Source organism: Oncorhynchus masou, chromosome 9, assembly GCF_036934945.1.
Source record: "Oncorhynchus masou masou isolate Uvic2021 chromosome 9, UVic_Omas_1.1, whole genome shotgun sequence".
Lineage (NCBI taxonomy): Eukaryota > Metazoa > Chordata > Actinopteri > Salmoniformes > Salmonidae > Oncorhynchus > Oncorhynchus masou.
The window spans coordinates 11,360,550-11,383,433 of NC_088220.1; the positions used below are offsets into that span (position 1 = coordinate 11,360,550).

Here is a 22,884-nt window from a genome sequence, read left to right on the forward strand (position 1 = left end):
AGTCAGTCACAATTTTACCCATACTGCACCCCCGCCGCTAGAACAGCCTCAATTTGTCAGGGCACAGACTAAGGTGACTCCAAAGCTTCCCACAGATTGTGTCAAGTTGGCTAGATGTCATTTTGAGTGGTGGACCACACTCGAGACACACGAGAAACTGTTGAGCTTGAAAAACCCAGCAGGAGTAGTTGTTGACACAAACCGGTGCACCTGGCACCATACCCCGTTCAAAGGCACTTGTATTTTGTGCCTTGCCCATTTGCCCTCTGAATGAAGGGTACACGAACCAAAGCAAACAGAATGGCTGTAATGAACAGGAGAAGAATAGCATTCCTCACATAACTGATGAGTCACTGGTAAACTAACATCCCCAATGTTCATACTGTACAGTTGACACCGACGTGTAAAACATGAAATCTTTATTCAAAAACAAAACATGAAAAAACAACAACAAGACAAACGTTCAAAATGTTACATAAATTGTATGTGAAGTTGCCAGATCTGCCTTCTATGCACCTTATGAAACTTCATGGAACTATTTCCTGATTCATATTTCAAGTAATTCAAAGCAGTTGGTCACAAAATGATATTTGAAGCGTATGAATCCATGTCACAGGCAGGCTCGACAACAAAATGACTGATTCACGATGCCTTTAAATCACTGTCCAGTGTGTCTCTTGGCTCATTTCACTGTAACGGTGAGACGCCAACTACAGAGGAATGACAGACTCACCATAGCTGCCTCTGAAAACCTGATACATACACAGAGGTACTTAAGACAGACCTATCAACTTGAAGATCTCACTACTTTAACACATTAGGATGGTTGAAAGAGAAGGATCCCACTAATCTAAGACATTAGGATGGATGAAAGAGAAGGATCCCACCAATCTAAGACATTAGGATGGATGAAAGAGAAGGATCCCACTAATCTACGACATTAGGATGGATGAAAGAGAAGGATCCCACTAATCTACGACATTAGGATGGTTGAAAGAGAAGGATCCCACTAATCTACGACATTAGGATGGTTGAAAGAGAAGGATCCCACCATTGCTTCAGAGCAGTGGAAATCTTCAAGGAATGAAGATGTTCAGACAGGGTTTTACAGATACTACTGAACAAGAGTGCTTTATCAAGAGTGCTTTATCAAGAGTGCTTTATCAAGAGTGCTTTATAGTCCAGGAGACGAGTAATGTAGGTCTAATCCAGGTTAGAATGATTCCACCTCATTTCTTTCACACGCTCTCTCTCTCTCCCTCAGCTCTGGCTGAGTTTAGTCTTGGTGGCGAAGTCAACACTGAGTTTCCTCATTACCTCACCGTGGCTCTGACCCACCAGGTTTTGGCGAACACTGCCATAGTTCTCCTTGACAAAGTTGGCAAAGGGGGTGGGCGCCCGGGGCTTGGCAGGGGTGAGCAGGACCAGCTGACCCGTACAGAGGGCACACACAAACCTCTGGGTGTCCAGGGACTTAGAGTGACGACCGAGTCTACAGAGGGGAGGAAGAGAACAGTTTAGCCATCAACTGGTTTTAGAGTTTAGCCATCAACTGGTTTTAGAGTTTAGCCATCAACTGGTTTTAGAGTTTAGCCATCAACTGGTTTTAGAGTTTAGCCATCAACTGGTTTTAGAGTACAGCCATCAACTGGTTTAAGAGTACAGCCATCAACTGGTTTAAGAGTTTAGCCATGAATTGATGGGAATCCATGGTAAATTGAGGGCTTAAACTACCTAGTCTGACAGTATAACTATAAACTGTGACAATACATACGGTAGTTTAGTCTCAGGCAACTAATATAGCAATAATATAATGCAATTTAGTGGACACTTATCCGCAGTGATTAACACAGTGAGCATATATTGTTGGTGTACGTGACCATGCTGAGCCACACAGGACATCTGCTTCATTTGACGGAATGACTCTGTTTCCTTGGATTAAATAAATCCATTTTAATATCCCCAAACTCCATTTCATTTGCAGCACTAAAACTAGCATTGGTGTAAGTGTAAGCCGGGGACAGACAGGAAGTTAGTGTTGACCTACGTGTTTTTGCAGCGGCTGCACTGGTACTGGTACTTGTAGTTAATGTCGTAGCTGTGGCAGCGGGTGACCATGGGCAGCTCGGGGTGTGCCAGCGTGGCCTTGCGGGCGTACAGCTTCCAGAAGGGGCCGTGTCCATCCCTCACACTGTTGATCAACCAGGTGGCAGCGTGGCACATCTCATGGACTAACGTGTCACGCAGACGGTCTGGGAGGAGAGAAGGGGGAGGATGGGGATTGGAAGAGAGGAGAGGAAGGAGAGAGGGAATGAGGAAAGGTGGGCGACATACAGACAGTCTATTCACATTAAAGTTGAACTTTAAATGACTTACATTAGAACCTAATCTAAAATGTTATAACACACATTTAACGTCATTAGTTCTTCAACCAGTGAAGCTTTACCTGCAGAGTCACAGACTTTCTCAGAGAGTTGGATACGGGCGTATCGGTTCCCTCCTCCTCTCTCCTGCCCTGTGACGCAGTAGCCAGCAGTCTTTCTCATCTTGTTATTCCAGCTCACTGACATGTTACTGGGCAGCTGGAGAACAAAGACGTTACAAAGGTAAGAAGAGGTAAAACATGCAAGATAATCCCAGGTCACATGATGGTAAGATGCAGGTCAACACAAAACACTTTATAAGATTCCATTTTTATCACTCTCCAAGTGATCTGGCAGTATTATGTATACTTATAACCTGTGTGTTTAACACTGTATATATAGCCTGTTGATGGGTTCTGACTTCAAAACGCGAAAATATGAAATATCCTTATTCATGTCACTGAGGGAGAGAGGGGAATGTAGAACGTTTACATTCTGCATGTCACTGAGGGAGAGGGGGGAATGTAGAACGTTTACATTCTGCATGTCACTGAGGGAGAGGGGGGAATGTAGAACGTTTACATTCTGCATGTCACTGAGGGAGAGAGGGGAATGTAGAACGTTTACATTCTGCATGTCACTGAGGGAGAGGGGGAATGTAGAACGTTTACATTCTGCATGTCACTGAGGGAGAGGGGGAATGTAGAACGTTTACATTCTGCATGTCACTGAGGGAGAGGGGGAATGTAGAACGTTTACATTCTGCATGTCACTGAGGGAGAGGGGGAATGTAGAACGTTTACATTCTGCATGTCACTGAGGAGAGGGGGAATGTAGAACGTTTACATTCTGCATGTCACTGAGGGAGAGGGGGAATGTAGAACGTTTACATTCAGCATGTCACTGAGGGAGAGGGGGAATGTAGAACGTTTACATTCAGCATGTCACTGAGGGAGGGGAATGCAGAACGTTTACATTCTGCATGTCACTGAGGGAGGGGGAATGTAGAACGTTTACATTCTGCATGTCACTGAGGGAGAGGGGGGAATGTAGAACGTTTACATTCTGCATGTCACTGAGGGAGAGGGGGGAATGTAGAACATTTACATTCTGCATGTCACTGAGGGAGAGGGGGGAATGTAGAACGTTTACATTCTGCATGTCACTGAGTGAGAGAGAGGGGGGAATGTAGAACGTTTACATTCTGCATGTCACTGAGGGAGAGGGGAGAATGTAGAACGTTTACATTCTGCATGTCACTGAGGGAGAGAGGGGGGAATGTAGAACGTTTACATTCTGCATGTCACTGAGGGAGAGAGGGGAATGTAGAACGTTTACATTCTGCATGTCACTGAGGGAGAGAGAGGGGGGAATGTAGAACGTTTACATTCTGCATGTCACTGAGGGAGAGAGGGGAATGTAGAACATTTACATTCTGCATGTCACTGAGGGAGAGAGGGGAATGTAGAACGTTTACATTCTGCATGTCACTGAGGGAGAGGGGGGAATGTAGAACGTTTACATTCTGCATGTCACTGAGGGAGAGAGGGGAATGTAGAACGTTTACATTCTGTCAGAGCATGTTCTTGTTAGACATCAGGGATCCTTTGGAAAGGAGAAGGGCCACTGTCTGGTCGTTACACCAGAACTTAATGGTAGGAAGAATGTACATGGTGGAGACGATGAAGCTGGGAACGTTACAGAGTAAAGGGAAAGGCAATCGAATGGGTGGAGAGCTGTGGATTAGTGAGGAATGGGAGGTCAGGTCGCATTAAAGTAGAAGGAACAGTTTACTGCCCACATCACTTAACTTCCTGCCGAGCAATAAAGATGTGATGTTTAGAGGGAAGGAGGAGTTGACCTAAATCAGAGTATCTATACTGGTGCTGGTGGGAACATGTCTTTGTCTGTTCACCTGTCTCACCCACTGGATGAATAAACTTGGTTTGAGCATTTCATAGTTGTCCGTCAGGTTCTTAATAACAGGGTATAAACTAACACTATGTATAGTTAAAGTGTGTGTTTACCTTGTTGTCGAACACGCTGGTGTTGTACAGGCGATACAGTTTGCTGGTGAGCTCCTCCTTGGTCTGTTTGAAGTTGCGGCTGTAGCTGGAGCCTGGTCCAGACAGAGACTGGAGGAAGCACCCAGGAGTCATACACCCTGCTGACACACTGAGGAGAGAAACACAGCCTGGAGTCCAACACACTGAGGAGAGAAGACAGATTTAGCCTCACACAAACACTTCACTGAACCTATGTATTTAGATCAGAGTAGAACAGGTGAAGGAAAGGAGACAGTATTGAGCTACACCCTGCCCTAGGCCCTGGTCAGCAGAGTATTGAGCTACACCCTGCCCTAGGCCCTGGTCAGTAGAGTAGTGCGCTACACCCTGCCCTAGGCCCTGGTCAGTAGAGTAGTGCGCTACACCCTGCCCTAGGCCCTGGTCAGTAGAGTAGTGCGCTACACCCTGCCCTAGGCCCTGGTCAGTAGAGTATTGAGCTACACCCTGCCCTAGGCCCTGGTCAGTAGAGTAGTGAGCTACACCCTGCCCTAGGCCCTGGTCAGTAGAGTATTGAGCTACACCCTTCCCTAGGCCCTGGTCAGTAGAGTAGTGAGCTACACCCTGCCCTAGGCCCTGGTCAGTAGAGTAGTGAGCTACACCCTGCCCTAGGCCCTGGTCAGCAGAGTATTGAGCTACACCCTGCCCTAGGCCCTGGTCAGCAGAGTATTGAGCTACACCCTGCCCTAGGCCCTGGTCAGTAGAGTATTGAGCTACACCCTGCCCTAGGCCCTGGTCAGTAGAGTAGTGCACACCCTGCCCTAGGCCCTGGTCAGTAGAGTATTGAGCTACACCCTGCCCTAGGCCCTGGTCAGTAGAGTAGTGCGCTACACCCTGCCCTAGGCCCTGGTCAGTAGAGTAGTGCGCTACACCCTGCCCTAGGCCCTGGTCAGTAGAGTATTGAGCTACACCCTGCCCTAGGCCCTGGTCAGTAGAGTAGTGCGCTACACCCTGCCCTAGGCCCTGGTCAGTAGAGTATTGAGCTCCACTCCCAGGCCCTGGTCAGTAGAGTATTGAGCTCCACTCCCAGGCCAGTAGAGTATTGAGCTCCACTCCCAGGCCAGTAGAGTATTGAGCTCCACTCCCAGGCCAGTAGAGTATTGAGCTCCACTCCCAGGCCAGTAGAGTATTGAGCTCCACTCCCAGGCCAGTAGAGTATTGAGCTCCACTCCCAGGCCAGTAGAGTATTGAGCTCCACTCCCAGGCCAGTAGAGTATTGAGCTCCACTCCCAGGCCAGTAGAGTATTGAGCTCCACTCCCAGGCCAGTAGAGTATTGAGCTCCACTCCCAGGCCAGTAGAGTATTGAGCTCCACTCCCAGGCCAGTAGAGTATTGAGCTCCACTCCCAGGCCAGTAGAGTATTGAGCTCCACTCCCAGGCCAGTAGAGTATTGAGCTCCACTCCCAGGCCAGTAGAGTATTGAGCTCCACTCCCAGGCCAGTAGAGTATTGAGCTCCACTCCCAGGTCAGTAGAGTATTGAGCTCCACTCCCAGGCCCTGGTCAGTAGAGTATTGAGCTCCACTCCCAGGCCCTGGTCAGTAGAGTATTGAGCTCCACTCCCAGGCCCTGGTCAGTAGAGTATTGAGCTCCACTCCCAGGCCCTGGTCAGTAGAGTATTGAGCTCCACTCCCAGGCCCTGGTCAGTAGAGTATTGAGCTCCACTCCCAGGCCCTGGTCAGTAGAGTATTGAGCTCCACTCCCAGGCCCTGGTCAGTAGAGTATTGAGCTCCACTCCCAGGCCCTGGTCCCTCCCAGGCCCTGGTCAGTAGAGTATTGAGCTCCACTCCCAGGCCCTGGTCAGTAGAGTATTGAGCTCCACTCCCAGGCCCTGGTCAGTAGAGTATTGAGCTCCACTCCCAGGCCCTGGTCAGTAGAGTATTGGCTCCACTCCCAGGCCCTGGTCAGTAGAGTATTGAGCTCCACTCCCAGGCCCTGGTCAGTAGAGTATTGAGCTCCACTCCCAGGCCCTGGTCAGTAGAGTATTGAGGCCCTGGTCAGTAGAGTATTGAGCTCCACTCAGGCCCTGGTCAGTAGAGTATTGAGCTCCACTCCCAGGCCCTGGTCAGTAGAGTATTGAGCTCCACTCCCAGGCCCTGGTCAGTAGAGTATTGAGCTCCACTCCCAGGCCCTGGTCAGTAGAGTATTGAGCTCCACTCCCAGGCCCTGGTCAGTAGAGTATTGAGCTCCACTCCCAGGCCCTGGTCAGTAGAGTATTGAGCTCCACTCCCAGGCCCTGGTCAGTAGAGTATTGAGCTCCACTCCCAGGCCCTGGTCAGTAGAGTATTGAGCTCCACTCCCAGGCCCTGGTCAGTAGAGTATTGAGCTCCACTCCCAGGCCCTGGTCAGTAGAGTATTGAGCTCCACTCCCAGGCCCTGGTCAGTAGAGTATTGAGCTCCACTCCCAGGCCCTGGTCAGTAGAGTATTGAGCTCCACTCCCAGGCCCTGGTCAGTAGAGTATTGAGCTCCACTCCCAGGCCCTGGTCAGTAGAGTATTGAGCTCCACTCCCAGGCCCTGGTCAGTAGAGTATTGAGCTCCACTCCCAGGCCCTGGTCAGTAGAGTATTGAGCTCCACTCCCAGGCCCTGGTCAGTAGAGTATTGAGCTACACCCTGCCCTAGGCCCTGGTCAGTAGAGTAGTGAGCTACACCCTGCCCTAGGCCCTGGTCAGTAGAGTAGTGAGCTACACCCTGCCCTAGGCCCTGGTCAGTAGAGTATTGAGCTCCACTCCCAGGCCCTGGTCAGTAGAGTATTGAGCTCCACTCCCAGGCCCTGGTCAGTAGAGTAGTGAGCTCCACTCCCAGGCCCTGGTCAGTAGAGTATTGAGCTCCACTCCCAGGCCCTGGTCAGTAGAGTATTGAGCTCCACTCCCAGGCCCTGGTCAGTAGAGCATTGAGCTCCACTCCCAGGCCCTGGTCAGTATTACCTGGAGGAAGAAAGGCCGCTGGTCTTGAGTCTGGATTCCGTCTGGGACACAGCGGGTTTAGAGACGAGCGGCCGCACCGGGGTCTTCAGATCCAAGGGCGTTCTCACCAACGGCCGAGGGCACACCTCTTTCGAGGCTTTTTGCCGTGGAGCTGACAGGGGGGGCTTCTGATTGGGCCCTGGATTGACACACACCAGGAAGCAGCCAATGAGATGACACGATATAGAAAACGAAAAAGGAAATGTACCAATTAAAGACCAGAGCTGGCAGAAGCCTTGTTGGTGGACACGGTCTGAACAGAAATATACAAGTTGTATTTAAACATGTTGGGAGCAGTATACCAGCGTGCAGATTTACTCTGTTACGTTACCCTCTCTGATCTAACACCTTTTTAGGTATGTGCCTCCCCATTTTACAGAAAGATCCCCCTGTATTACACTCATCATGGCAACTGCTCGACCTCCGACCGCAAGGCACTACAGAGGGTAGTGCATACTGCCCAGTACATCACTGGGACCAAGCTTCCTGCCATCCAGGACCTCTATACCAGATGGTGTCAGAGGAAGGCCACCAAAAATTGCAGAAGACTCCATCCACCTGAGTCATAGACTGTTCTCTCTCTGCGATCGCATGGGAAGCGGTACCGGAGTCTCAAGTCTAGGTCCAAAAGGCTTCTAAACAGCTTCTACCCCCAAGCCAAACGACTCCTGAACCACCTAATCAAATGGCTACCCAGACTATTTGCATTGTCCCCCTTTTACGTCGCTGCTACACTGTTGTTATCGTCTATGCATAGTCACTTTACCTCTACCTACATACTACCTCGACTAACCTGTATCCCCGCACATTGTACCAGTACCCCCTGTATATAGTCTCCACATTGACTCTGTACCGTAACACCCTGTATATAGCCTCCACATTGACTCTGTACCGGTACCCCCTGTATATAGTCTCCACATTGACTCTGTACCGGTACCCCCTGTATATAGTCTCCACATTGACTCTGTACCGTAACACCCTGTATATAGCCTCCACATTGTACTGTAACACCCTGTATATAGTCTCCACATTGACTCTGTACAGTAACACCCTGTATATAGCCTCCACATTGACTCTGTACAGTAACACCCTGTATATAGCCTCCACATTGACTCTGTACAGTAACACCCTGTATATAGCCTCCACATTGACTCTGTACTGGTACCCCCTGTATATAGCCTCCACATTGACTCTGTACTGGTACCCCCTGTATATAGCCTCCACATTGACTCTGTACTGGTACCCCCTGTATATAGCCTCCACATTGACTCTGTACCGTAACACCCTGTATATAGCCTCCACATTGACTCTGTACCGTAACACCCTGTATATAGCCTCCACATTGACTCTGTACATAGCCTCCACATTGACTCTGTACTGTAAAACCCTGTATATAGCATCACTATTTATTTTATTGTAGCTCCTTAATTATTCTGAATTTTTCTTATTGAATACATTTTTTACTTCAGCTTATTTTTGTAAATACTTTTAAACTTTGTATTAACTGCATTGTTGGTTAAGGGTTTCTAAGTAAGCATTTCACTGTAAGGTTGCATTCAGCGCATGTGACAAACATATGATTTGATTTATTACTGTGACCTGTGTTTGGGTGTTGGGGCGTTACCTGTGTTGGGGCGTTACCCATGTTGGGTTTAGGTGTTGGGGCGTTACCTGTGTCATGTTTAGGTGTTACCTGTGTTATGTCTAGGTGTTGGGAGTCGGGACGTTACCCGTGTCGGGTTTAGGTGTTTGGGGCGCTACCCGTGTCGGGTTTAGGTGTTGGGGCGCTACCCGTGTCGGGTTTAGGTGTTGGGGTGTTACCCGTGTCGGGTTTAGGTGTTGGGGTACCCGTGTCGGGTTTAGGTGTTGGGGTGTTACCCGTGTCGGGTTTAGGTGTTGGGGCGCTACCCGTGTCGGGTTTAGGTGTTGACGCTACCCGTGTCGGGTTTAGGTGTTACCTGTGTCGGGTTTAGGTGTTACCTGTGTTGGGTTTAGGTGTTGGGGCGTTACCCGTGTCGGGTTTAGGTGTTGGGGCGCTACCCGTGTCGGGTTTAGGTGTTGGGGCGCTAACCGTGTTGGGTTTAGGTGTTGGGGCGCTAACCGTGTCGGGTTTAGGTGTTGGGGCGCTACCCGTGTCGGGTTTAGGTGTTGGGGCGTTACCCGTGTCGGGTTTAGGTGTTGGGGTGTTACCTGTGTCATGTTTAGGTGTTACCTGTGTCGGGTTTAGGTGTTGGGGCGTTACCCGTGTTGGGTTTAGGTTTTGGGGTGTTACCTGTGTCATGTTTAGGTGTTACCTGTGTTGGGTTTAGGTGTTGGGGTGTTACCCGTGTTGGGTTTAGGTGTTGGGGTGTTACCTGTGTCATGTTTAGGTGTTACCTGTATTGGGTTTAGGTGTTGGGGTGTTACCCGTGTCGGGTTTAGGTGTTACCTGTGTCGGGTTTAGGTGTTGGGGCGTTACCAGTGTCGGGTTTAGGTGTTGGGGCGTTACCCGTGTCGGGTTTAGGTGTTGGGGTGTTACCCGTGTCGGGTTTAGGTGTTGGGGCGTTACCCGTGTCGGGTTTAGGTGTTGGGGCGTTACCCGTGTCGGGTTTAGGTGTTGGGGCGTTACCCGTGTCGGGTTTAGGTGTTGGGGCGTTACCCGTGTCGGGTTTAGGTGTTGGGGCGTTACCCGTGTCGGGTTTAGGTGTTGGGGCGTTACCCGTGTCATGTTTAGGTGTTACCCGTGTCGGGTTTAGATGTTTAGGTGTTACCCGTGTCGGGTTTAGGTGTTGGGGCGTTACCCGTGTCGGGTTTAGGTGTTGGGGCGTTACCCGTGTCGGGTTTAGGTGTTGGGGTGTTACCCGTGTTGGGTTTAGGTGTTGGGGTGTTACCCGTGTTGGGTTTAGGTGTTGGGGTGTTACCCGTGTTGGGTTTAGGTGTTGGGGTGTTACCCGTGTTGGGTTTAGGTGTTGGGGTGTTACCCGTGTTGGGTTTAGGTGTTGGGGTGTTACCCGTGTTGGGTTTAGGTGTTGGGGTGTTACCCGTGTTGGGTTTAGGTGTTGGGGTGTTACCCGTGTTGGGTTTAGGTGTTGGGGCGTTACCCGTGTTGGGTTTAGGTGTTGGGGCGTTACCCGTGTTGGGTTTAGGTGTTGGGGCGTTAACCGTGTTGGGTTTAGGTGTTGGGGCGTTACCCGTGTTGGGTTTAGGTGTTGGGGCGTTACCCGTGTTGGGTTTAGGTGTTGGGGTGTTACCCGTGTTGGGTTTAGGTGTTGGGGCGTTACCTGTGTCATGTTTAGGTGTTACCTGTGTTGGGTTTAGGTGTTGGGGTGTTACCCGTGTCGGGTTTAGGTGTTACCTGTGTCGGGTTTAGGTGTTGGGGCGTTACCAGTGTCGGGTTTAGGTGTTGGGGCATTACCCGTGTCGGGTTTAGGTGTTGGGGCGTTACCCGTGTCGGGTTTAGGTGTTGGGGTGTTACCCGTGTCGGGTTTAGGTGTTGGGGTGTTACCCGTGTCGGGTTTAGGTGTTGGGGTGTTACCCGTGTCGGGTTTAGGTGTTGGGGTGTTACCCGTGTTGGGTTTAGGTGTTGGGGTGTTACCCGTGTTGGGTTTAGGTGTTGGGGTGTTACCCGTGTTGGGTTTAGGTGTTGGGGTGTTACCCGTGTTGGGTTTAGGTGTTGGGGTGTTACCCGTGTTGGGTTTAGGTGTTGGGGTGTTACCCGTGTTGGGTTTAGGTGTTGGGGTGTTACCCGTGTTGGGTTTAGGTGTTGGGGCGTTACCCGTGTTGGGTTTAGGTGTTGGGGCGTTACCCGTGTTGGGTTTAGGTGTTGGGGCGTTACCCGTGTTGGGTTTAGGTGTTGGGGCGTTACCCGTGTTGGGTTTAGGTGTTGGGGTGTTACCTGTGTCATGTTTAGGTGTTACCTGTGTTGGGTTTAGGTGTTGGGGCGTTACCCGTGTTGGGTTTAGGTGTTGGGGCGTTACCCGTGTTGGGTTTAGGTGTTGGGGTGTTGCCGGTCTTGTGGTTCCTCTTAATTCTGTCCAGTAAGCTGAGGAACTCCTCCTCTGAGCTGGCTGAGTCCTCCAGCTTCGACGGGGCTGAGTGGGTCCGCTGTGGAAGGGGGGTCAGGGAGGGGGTGAAGGAGGAGCGGAGAGGAGAGGAGGGAGAGAGGGAAGGCAGAGGAGGAGGGGAGGGAGAGAGGGAAGGCAGAGGAGGAGGGGAGGGAGAGGGCAGAGGAGGAGGGGAGGGAGAGGGGAAGGCAGAGGAGGAGGGCAGGGAGAGGGAAAGAAGATGTTGTCCTTCTGGTTACTTTGTAGGACGTTGACTTTGTGCGTCTGGTGCACAGGGTGGCATGTCCTCCACGTGCTCTTCATCACAATACCATCATCTTCTTCACTGTCGCTGAGGAAAACTGGAGTGTTACACTGGGACAAGGGTCTTCTGACCGGGGTCTGGAAGGATGACGGCTTAGGGGTCTTAAAGGCACCTGTAGAACACAGGATGAGTCTCCATGTAACGCTGTCGGCCGAACATCTCCCCCTAGCCATGACAATATATCATATTAACCAAGGCGTCCTGGGTATTACTTCAAGTCTGGCTATGCAAATAGAAGTAATCACAGTGCTGAACTGAAATCAAGCAGAAATAACTTATTAAGAAACAGATTTCAGATTATTACAAGCATGTATGAGGACAGTCAATGACAGCGTGTCAAAAGGCAACCTATACCCTAAATAGTCCACCACTTTTGAATAGAGCCCTACTCGCCCTGGTCAAAAGTAGTGCACTACATAGGGAATAGATTGCCACTAGGGAAGCAGTCGATGTTACCTTTAGAGGTAGGTTTTTCTTCCTCTCAACGACAAAGTCATCATCGGAGGAAAAGCTGTCGACAATGAAGTTTCTGAGGCTGAGGAAAAAACAGGAGATAAACCTGAGTATTTAACACAGGATAGGGACCATATTCACGGTAAGAAGTTGGGACCACTGTACCTGTCTCCACTGCCACGCTCCGCTTCCTCGGGCTTCGGCTTGGGAGTTTTCACACGGCTCAGGACTTCAGGGGCACCAGACGAGAACACAAGGGAACAGTAAACATGTCATCCCCCATAATGCATCAGCGCCAGTTATACCGCTCGCTTGGCCTTCTCCTCTCTGCTGTGACTAACACATTTCCGTTAATTACCTCATCATTCACCAGAGATGAGTAAAAATCATGTGACTAACGTACGAATGTATGAACAGGCCAGGTGGAGATCGATCTACAGTCCCCTCCCCGATTTCTTCGTGGGGACAATGACACGAGTTTGGAGATGTGGAAGGGACCTGGGCCCGGTTTCCCCAATAGTGATGGGACTTACGAGTGTTTTAACGATGCATCTTTCCTACAACGGCCCAAGACGTAAACTACGTCTCCCAAAACCCCACGCAGAGGGAACATTCACTAAGTACGTTGTTGGAGAAGGTGTCCATACTGATAGGATTGAATAGGCAACGCTGCTCTCAAATCAGCTTTCTCCATTCAAATCTTACCTTAACATTAGAATCATTTCATAATACTGACGACGGATCAGCTCCTAAAGAGAAATCACCACCTATGGCTGCAAATATTGGGGTGGGTTATTCTACCGCTTAGCCTATAATAATGCATTAAATTAAGATTTTGAAAGTTAGGCTTCACATTATGAAACATTTATAATATATAAGCCTACAGTCTATACTGAAGGTAGGCTATTTATAATATATAGGCCTATAATCTATAATGTAGGTATGCTAATTATAATATATAGGTCTATACTGTAGGTAGGCTATTTATAATATATAGGTCTATAACCTATAATGTAGGTAGGCTATTTATAATATATAGGTCTATACTGTAGGTAGGCTATTTATAATATATAGGTCTATACTGTAGGTAGGCTATTTATAAACACACTGCACAAAAAAATAAGGCATTGATGCTAAGGACAGGCCCGCCCGTTCCCCAGACCTGAATCCAATTGAGCACATCTGGGACATCATGTCTCGCTCCATCCACCAACACCACAGACTGTCCAGGAGTTGGCGGATGCTTTAGTCCAGGTCTGGGAGGAGAGCCCTCAGGAAACCATCTGCCACCTCATCAGGAGCATGCCCAGGCGTTGTAGGGAGGTCATACAGGCACGTGTAGGCCACACACACTACTAAGCCTCATTTTGACTTGTTTTAAGGACATTACATCAAAGTTGGATCAGCCTGTAGTGTGGTCTTCAACTTTAATTTTGAGTGTGATTCCAAATCCAGACCTCCATGGGTTGATAAATTTGATTTCCATTGATAATTTGTGTGTGATTTTATTGTCAGCACATTCAACTATGTAAAGAAAAAAGACTAATAAGAATATTTCATTCATTCAGATCTAGGATGTGTTATTTTAGTGTTCCCTTTATTTTTTTGAGCAGTGTATATAGGTCTATATTGTAGGTAGGCTATTTATAATATACAGCACTAATCTATACTGTAGGTAGGCTATTTATAATATATAGTCTATACTGTAGGTAGGCTATTTATAATATATAGTCTATACTGTAGGTAGGCTATTTATAATATATAGGTCTATACTGTAGGTAGGCTATTTATAATATAGGCCTCTAGTGTATAATGTAGGTAGGCTATTTATAATATATAGGTCTATAGTCTATAATGTAGGTAGGCTATTTATAATATATAGGTCTATACTATAGGCAGGCTATTTATAATATATAGGTCTATACTGTAGGTAGGCTATTTATAATATATAGGTCTATACTGTAGGTAGGCTATTTATAATATATAGGTCTATACTGTAGGTAGGCTATTTATAATATATAGGCCTATACTGTAGGTAGGCTATTTATAATATAGGCCTATACTGTAGGTAGGCTATTTATAATATATAGGCCTATATTGTAGGTAGGCTATTTATAATATACAGCACTAATCTATACTGTAGGTAGGCTATTTATAATATATAGTCTATACTGTAGGTAGGCTATTTATAATATAGGCCTATACTGTAGGTAGGCTATTTATAATATATAGGTCTATATTGTAGGTAGGCTATTTATAATATACAGCACTAATCTATACTGTAGGTAGGCTATTTATAATATATAGTCTATACTGTAGGTAGGCTATTTATAATATATAGGTCTATACTGTAGGTAGGCTATTTATAATATAGGCCTATACTGTAGGCAGGCTATTTATAATATATAGGTCTATACTGTAGGTAGGCTATTTATAATATAGGCCTATACTGTAGGTAGGCTATTTATAATATAGGCATATAATATATACTATAGGTAGGCTATTTATAATATAGGCCTATAATATATACTGTAGTTAGGCTATTTATAATATATAGGCCTATAGTCTATAATCTTTGGAAGGAGCTGAAAGCCTGTATTGCCCAGCGACAGCCCCGAAACCTGAAGGATCTGGAGAAGGTCTGTATGGAGGAGTGGGCCAAAATCCCTGCTGCAGTGTGTGCAAACCTGGTCAAGAACTACAGGAAACGTATAATCTCTGTAATTGCAAACAAAGATTCCTGTAAAAAATATTAAGTTCTGTTTTTCTGATGAATTAAATACTTACAGTCGTATGAAAACGTTTGGGCACCTCTGAGGCTGCATAATAATGTACTCTGTCGTCACAGAAAATGATCAGAGGCATGCCATTCATTTTCTAATAAAAACTGAGTACTGGGGTATTGTCCAGACAATGATTTTTAGTGTAGCAATATTAAGTTGTATGAAATTAAATCAGATGTGAAAAATAGGCTATGCAAAAATGTGGGCACCCTTGTCATTCTGTTGATTTGAATACCTGTAACTACTTAAGCACTGATTAATTGGAACACAAAATTGGTTTCACTAAGCCTTGAATTTCATAGACAAGTGCATCCAATCTGTCGTGGCAGAATCAGAATCCTTTAGGTAACGTTCATAAATAAGATCTATTATTTATATTCATAAGTATGCTTATGTGGGATAAGTTACTTGGGCCCAGGGAGGGAAGAGGTCGGGTTAGTCTTATCTGTGAATGCGTCTAACTATTCCTCAACCATGTGAAGGGATCGGGTGATTAATGGGGAACCAGTTAGGTGGCTCCACAGTGTCTGTGTGCCAGTCACGTCTCTCTGTGATCTTGTCCAGGAGGGGATGTATTTGATATATGCCATTGGATGAGGTAATGATTTTGGTTCTAAGTGGTACCAAGAACGAGATAAGAACTTAGTTTAGGAGACCAAACTGAACGATAATTTATAGCCAATGCTGTCTGGCTATGTGTGTCTTTGCTATAAAGGATCTCAGTTGTCATTATGTAAGCACTCAGAGAATTCATTTATGACACTGAATTGATCTGAGAGTCACAGGGCTATGGTGAAGCTCATATAATTAAAAATGGACTTTATGATAACTCTGACTTGTGTGTGGTTTGCTCTCTCATGATTTGGTAAGAAGAAATGTCCACGACAAATCATGAGAAAAGGTATTTAAGGTGGCCAATTGCAAGTTGTTGTTCTCTTTGACTCTCCTCTGAAGAGTGGCAACATGGGGGCCTCAAAACAACTCTCAAATGACCTGAAAACAAAGATTGTTCAACATTATGGTTTAGAGGAAGGCTACAAACAGCTATAGCTGAGATTTAAGCTGTCAGTGTCCACTGTGAGGAACATCGTGAGGAAATGGAAGACCACAGGCACAGTTCTTGTTAAGGCCAGAAGTGGCAGGCCAAGTAAAATATTGGAGGCAAAGGCGAAGGATGGTGAGAACGGTCAAAAACAGCCCACAGACCTCCACCTCCAAAGACCTACAACATCATCCTGCTGCAGATGGTGTCACTGTGCATCGTTCAACAATTCAGCGCACTTTGCACAAGGAGAAACTGTATGGGAGAGTGATGCGGAAGAAGCATTTTCTGCACACACGCCACAAACAGAGTCGCTTGAGGTTTGTAAACGCACATTTGGACAAGCCAGCTTCATTTTGGAATAAGATGCTGTGGACTGATGAACCAAAGATTGAGTTATCTGGTCATAACAAGGGACGTTATGCATGGCGGCAAAAGAACACAGCGTTCCAAGAAAAGCACTTGCTACCCACAGTGACATTTGGTGGGGGTTCCATCATGCTGTGGGGCTGTGTGGCCAGTGCCGCTACTGGGAATCTTGAACCTGTTAACCTCTTACATCTATGGGGGCGCTATTTCATTTTTGGATGAAAAACGTTCCCGTTTTAAACAAGATATTTTGTCACAAAAAGATGCTCGACTATGCATATAATTGATAGCTTTCGAAAGAAAACACTCTGACGTGTCCAAAACTACCAAGATATTCTCTGTGCGTGCCCTAGAACGTGAGCTTCAGGCAAAACCAAGATGAGATGGCATCCAGGAAATGAGCAGGATTTTTGAGGCTCTGTTTTCCATTGTCTCCTTATATGGCTGTGAATGCGAGAGGAAAAGTCACCTGCCAGTATTTTTCCATGGGATACAGAGAGGAAAGCAAGCTTCCACGAACTGCATATCAATGAAGAGATATGTGAAAAAACACCTTGAGGATTGATTCCAAACAACGTTTGCCATGTTTCGGTCGATATTATGTAGTTAATCCGGAAAAAGTTTTACGTTGTAGGTGACTGAATTTTCGGTTCGTTTCGGTAGCCAGACGCAATGTAGAAAACGGAACGATTTCTCCTACACACAGACGCTGTCAGGAAAAACTGCGCATTTGGTATGTAACTGAGAGTCTCCTCATTGAAAACATCAAAAGCTCTTCAAAGGTAAATGATTTTATTTATTTGGTTATCTGGTTTTTGTGAAAATGTTGCGTGCTAAATGCTACTCAAAATGCTATGCTAGCTTTGCATACTCTTACACAAATTAGTCAATTTCTATGGTTCAAAAGCATATTTTGAAAATCTGAGATGACAGTGTTGTTAAGAAAAGGCTAAGCTTGAGAGCAGACGCATTATTTTCATTTTATTTGCGATTTTCAGAAATCGTTAACGTTGCGTTATGCTAATGAGCCTGAGGCTTTAGTCACAAACCCGGATCCGGGGTGGGGAGTTTCAAGAAGTTAAGGCTCGGGACAATACTGACCCCTTTGGATGAATTGTGTGCCCAAAGTAAACTAAAAACAAACTGTCAAAAATTGCTAATATATGCATATAAAAATTATTATTGAATAGAAAACACTCTAAAGCTTCTAAAACCGTTCGAATTATGTCTGTATGTAAAGCAGAACTCACAGGGCAGCCATTCTTCCAAACTCTCTCTCTCTCCTAAGAAAGTTGCTCCAACTTTGACGTCATCGCCCCCACCCTTCCCAACCAGCTACGGATCTGGGAACAGTTTCTATTTCTTCAGCGCGCTCTCGTCTTTCAATGAGACGTGGAACGGAGAAAATAGCACGAGCTTTGACTGCTTGGCGGGCAAAATACTGAGGTGTCACGAGTTTTCAGGTGCGCGCTCTGTGAAAAGGGTCTTTTTTTTCCGGCTTGCATGAGGAGAGATCGTTATGTTTGATTTAATCGCCAATTGTTTTGTACGTTAAAAACATCCTAAAGCTTGATTCTGCACTTAGTTTGACCAGTTTAGTCGACATATAATATGTAAATTTGAAGTTTTGATGCGCAATTTTCGTGATCAGAAGTCCTTTTTGGGGTAATTCACCTGAAGATGTTAGCGTTTGCTAATACAAAGACACACCAACAGCAACCAAACGTTATATTAGGTAAGTATAACTCCTTCCACGACATTCTTGTCGAAGACCATCAAAGGTAAGGGAATATTTATGTTATAAAATTGTATTTTTGTCGAATCCAACATTGTAGAGAAATAATGCTAATGCCTGAGCGCCGTCTCAGATTATTGAATAGTGAACGAATTCTGTAACGTTAAAAATAAATGTAACACAGCGTTTGCATTAAGAAGAAGTGTATCTTTCTAAATATATGTAGAACATGTGTATTTAGTCAAAGTTTATGATGTTTATTGCTGTTATCTGGCGTTAGCTGCCGGAGCTATTTATAATTTCTCCGGACATTTCTGCTGCATTTTTTGAACATGGCTCAATGTAAACGGAGATTTATGGATATAAATTGCATATTATTGAAAAAAACATAAATGTACTGTGTAACATGTGCTATTACTGTCATCTGATGAAGACTTTCAAAAGGTTAGTGAACTATTTTTCTTTTAATCCTGCGTTTGTGATTGTGCTTTTTTGCATAGCAATGTGGCTACATATTGTATGCTTTCCTAGTGGTGGTTTAACATAAATATGTGCTATGTTTTCGCTGTAAAACATTTTAAAATTCTGACATGCTGGGTAGATGAACAAGGTGTTTATCTTTCATTTAAGCTATTGGACTTGTTAATGTGTGGAGGTTAAATATTTTTAAGAATATTTTTGCTTTCCCTGCGCCACCGTTTGGGCTGAAGGGGGGGGGGGGGGGGGTGTTCCCAGTTGGGAACCTGCAGCCCCTTCAGGTTAAAGTTGAGGGTCGCATGGATTCCACTCAATATCAGCAAATTCTTGGGATTAATGTTGAAGAATAAGTCAAAGTTGAAGTTATGGATATTTCAACAAGACAACGACCCAAAACACTGCTCAAAATCTACCCTGGCATTTATGCAGAGGAACAAGTACAATGTTCTGGAATGGTCACCCCAGTCCCCAGACCTGAATATCATTGAGAATCTGTGGGATGATTTGAAGCGGGCTGTCCATGCTCGGCAACCATCAAACCTAACTGAACATGTTTTGTAAGGAGGAATGGTCCAAAATACCTTCATCCAGACACTCATTAGAGGCTATGGGAAGCATCTAGAGGCTATTATTTTAGCAAAAGGAGGCTCTACTAAATATTGATGTGATTTTTCTATTGGGGTGCCCAAATTTATGCACCTGTCTAATTTTGTTTTGATGCATATTGTAAATTTTCTGTTAATCCAATAAACCTCATTTCACTACTGAAATATTACTGTGTCCATCAGTTATTTGATAGATCAAAATGAAATTGCTGATCCAAACACCCAATTATTTATACATGGAAATCATGGAAATTGTCAGGGGTGCCCAAACTTTTTCCTATGACTCTGTCATGCAATAAAATGCAAATGAATCACTTAAAAATCATATAATGTGATTTTCTGGATTTTTGTTTTAGATTCAGTCTCTCACAGTTGAAGTGTACCCATGATAAAAATTACAGACCTCTACATGCTTTGTAAGTCGGAAAACTTGCTAAATCGGTATTGTATCAAATACTTGTTCTCCCCACTGTAAGTGTTTTCAAGTACAACTTTAGTAAGGACTGTTTTGGGAAACAGCTGTGAGATTTAACGATGCTCCTACGAAGGTTCTAACAATGAACTTAAATGCATTTAGGAAACCGGGCCCCGGACAGTCAGAAAGACTTTGTTCTTTGACTTAGAAATGCCACACACCAAATTAGACACGGCAAAGACCCATTTACATACATTGTTTCAATAAAGAATTCTGAAGCCTCATTAGGTTTCAAAATATGATGACAATGATCAAACCATGACTTCCCCAATACTTATGTCAAGGCACCAGTATGATACTTACAGTTTTCAAAGTGGTCATCACTGTCTGAGCTTAATACAAGGACTGGTTCACTAGAGGGGAGAGAATCAGAGAAGAAACAATAACACATTTAGTCCAATTGAATGACTAGATAGAGAAAAGGGGATTAAGGGCACTACTCAATCCGTATCGTGGAAGTTCAGTGTTACAGCGTGATTGAAACTTAAAGGCAATGTTACCAGGTTAGCGGAGACCGCATTCACGGTAAAATATGTCGGCACAATCGGACATTGATTGAATAGAGCAATAAGACGACAAGGCTTAAGGCTGGAAGTAGGACTGTGACAGTTATGGAAGTTTGAATGACGGTAATTGGCCAGCCACATGAGAGCTGTCACTAATAAATGCAAAGAAATGAATAAAATAAACAACAATTATAATATTCTATTCTCCTCTGTATGTGCTTCCATAGAGATAGAATGAATAGAACGGGTGTCCCGATTCAGGTCAATTATGGCATAATGGGTGGACTGGCGGCCGTTGTGAGTGTACCCATATGAGCAAAGCAGGAAGTAAAATGTGCCTCGATTTGTTTTTAGAACTCAACTGACATTTAAAACAAATACATTCCGTTGCATGAGCCACATCACTTGAATGAACATTCTACATTTCCATGGAAATTATTGCAACACAATACCAAACAGGAAACAAGACACCCCACTCCCTCATTTTTTTCTTGTTACGTTACAGTCAGCTGCTATTGTATTGGTGTCTATTGGAGAATCACCCCATTAAGCAGACCAGAACTGAGTAACTTTTTTTATGGTAAAGTGAATTATCTTAATTTATCCACCATGTTTGAAATGGACTCAACAGGGTATAATATTTTCATGACGGTCTTCATACATAACTGTCAGTTACACAATTATACAGTAATTGTGCCAACCTTAGCTGGACAGATCACTACTTTACCTGACTTTCTTAGCAGAACTGCAATGTTTCCGAGAAGCAGTTTTGGGTGTAGCCTGCTCCACAAGAACTACAGACAAGAAGTGAACATGGAGATTAATTCATTCAACTACAGTATTTCAATGGATAGCTGTCATAGGCATACATGGTTGGCACCATGACAACCATAATCAGGAGTTGGCCAATGCTGATGCAGCTCTGGACCAGGTGTAAAGGAATCTTCCAGGTGAACAAAAAGAAAGCAGTCGTAGGTAAAGTCAAGCAAAAACCAATCCAGGTTTAATAGAACTTGCAACAAGGTGACACCCTTCAGCACAGAAGCAGAGAACATGTTTAACAGCCCTCTTGGAAACAGCCCTTTATATCCTAATAGTCTAGTAACCCAACGACTCTCACTTACACTGGTCAAACTCATCGTCACTGGACTCCATGAACACCTTGGTCCTGTAACCGTTGCCCTTGGAGACCTGGTTCTCTTTCCCTGAGCCTCTGTCATCCTCTTCCTCAGTGTCGAGCAGATGTATCTGGACTGGGGGAGGAAGGTTTTGAGCCCCCCTGGAGCCATGACAGCCTGTGGCCAGACGCCGAGTCTTACCGACGCTCTTAATCAGCTGCAGAGAAGACACAGGATGTGTTTGAAATGGCACCCTATTCCATATAGTGCACTACTTACGACCGGGGACTATAGGACTCTGGTCAAAACAAATAGTGCACTATTCACTGTATTCCCTATATAGTGCACTATTCACTGTATTCCCTATATAGTGCACTATTTTTGACCTGGTCATAGAAAATCGTGTGCAATTGATTAAGATAATCACTGGTGGTTGTTATTCATGTGCCTTAGTAAAACCACAACATACCTGTTGTTCTGCTGTTTCCAATCCTCCCTTCTCTGACCAGCCCAGTTTCTCTGCAACTCTTTGAAATAATCTGTGATTATCATCATCCATGGTCTCCCTCTCTCTGTAAGGGGGACAATATGACTATTATCTGGAGACAACACGGTAACAACATGTCCGGGCTGCGAACCCACGGATAGTTAGCAATGCCCTGGCCAGCCCTCTTTGGGCAATGAAAACAAACAAGACACATTTTGATGATGCAGTATCTTGATTAGCTAACAATAGCTAGTAGCAAGACACATTCTTGTAGCAGGCAAATGTATTTTACCTAGGTATTTGATTATGCACGGGGTGTAAGTAGTAGCCTAGCGAGCTAATGGTGTGTGCTATCCGATATATCCTTGGGACGTCCCTAACCTAAACCCTAACTAACTTAAACCCCAACTAGCCTAAACCCCAACTAACCTAAACCCTACCCATAACTCTTACCTAACATCGTCGAGATCCAGGCTTCCATAGACGTGATTTGGGGTATTGCAACGTTAGACTAACTCTTACCAAACCATTTTAAATGTAAACTTCAATGAAGGGATATGAACGACCCAATGATACCGGATTGGACGCTAGCTAATGCCTGCCACTAAAACCCTTATAACCATGACTGTAAATAAATTCTAAACGTTAACGTTTCTCAAGTTTAACTCAATATGCTATACTATTTGTTTATTCAATATCAGATGTTCGCGAATCGGGACATAACGTTACCTTTGAAGATGATGGTCAATACATTTGCTTTGGGCCCAAGTCTCGGATAGCAACCGAAAACGACCAAACGAAGATTCAAAACGGTGCACCGGAAGTTCTCATAGGCGGAGCACAAAACTAGTCGTAATGACGTAGATAAAGTTACAAATAATAGGTTTGAATTGACGACTTGCAATTGTATTAACATAAATCATTCATGTGGCATCTTGGCAAGATAGAAATAGCCAAACGTACACGATTGTAAATATACAAGTAGAAAGGCAACGCTGCAATTGTAATGTTGAATCCCATAGCAGTATTCTCTTTGTACTAAAACCAATAAACTAGTTAGCTTGTTCAAATTTTGTAATTGCATGTTTTAGACAGGA

General features: G+C 45.2%; 1 protein-coding gene across 1 annotated transcript; it reads right to left on the reverse strand.

Annotated features, from left to right (window-relative positions):
- Positions 1 to 402: 402 nt before the first annotated feature.
- On the reverse strand, positions 403 to 22,785 carry gcna (germ cell nuclear acidic peptidase). The gene is made up of 15 exons (XM_064973166.1): positions 22,517 to 22,785; positions 21,770 to 21,872; positions 21,307 to 21,517; positions 20,910 to 20,976; positions 19,980 to 20,029; positions 12,356 to 12,419; positions 12,173 to 12,272; positions 11,655 to 11,814; positions 11,347 to 11,550; positions 7,962 to 7,965; positions 7,352 to 7,453; positions 4,391 to 4,538; positions 2,447 to 2,582; positions 2,048 to 2,252; positions 403 to 1,492 (listed from the first exon to the last, which is right to left on the reverse strand). The coding sequence occupies exons 2-15, from the start codon at positions 21,857 to 21,859 to the stop codon at positions 1,261 to 1,263; spliced, it is 1,773 nt and encodes a 590-aa protein (XP_064829238.1). The 5' UTR covers positions 21,860 to 21,872; positions 22,517 to 22,785; the 3' UTR covers positions 403 to 1,260.
- Positions 22,786 to 22,884: the final 99 nt, after the last annotated feature.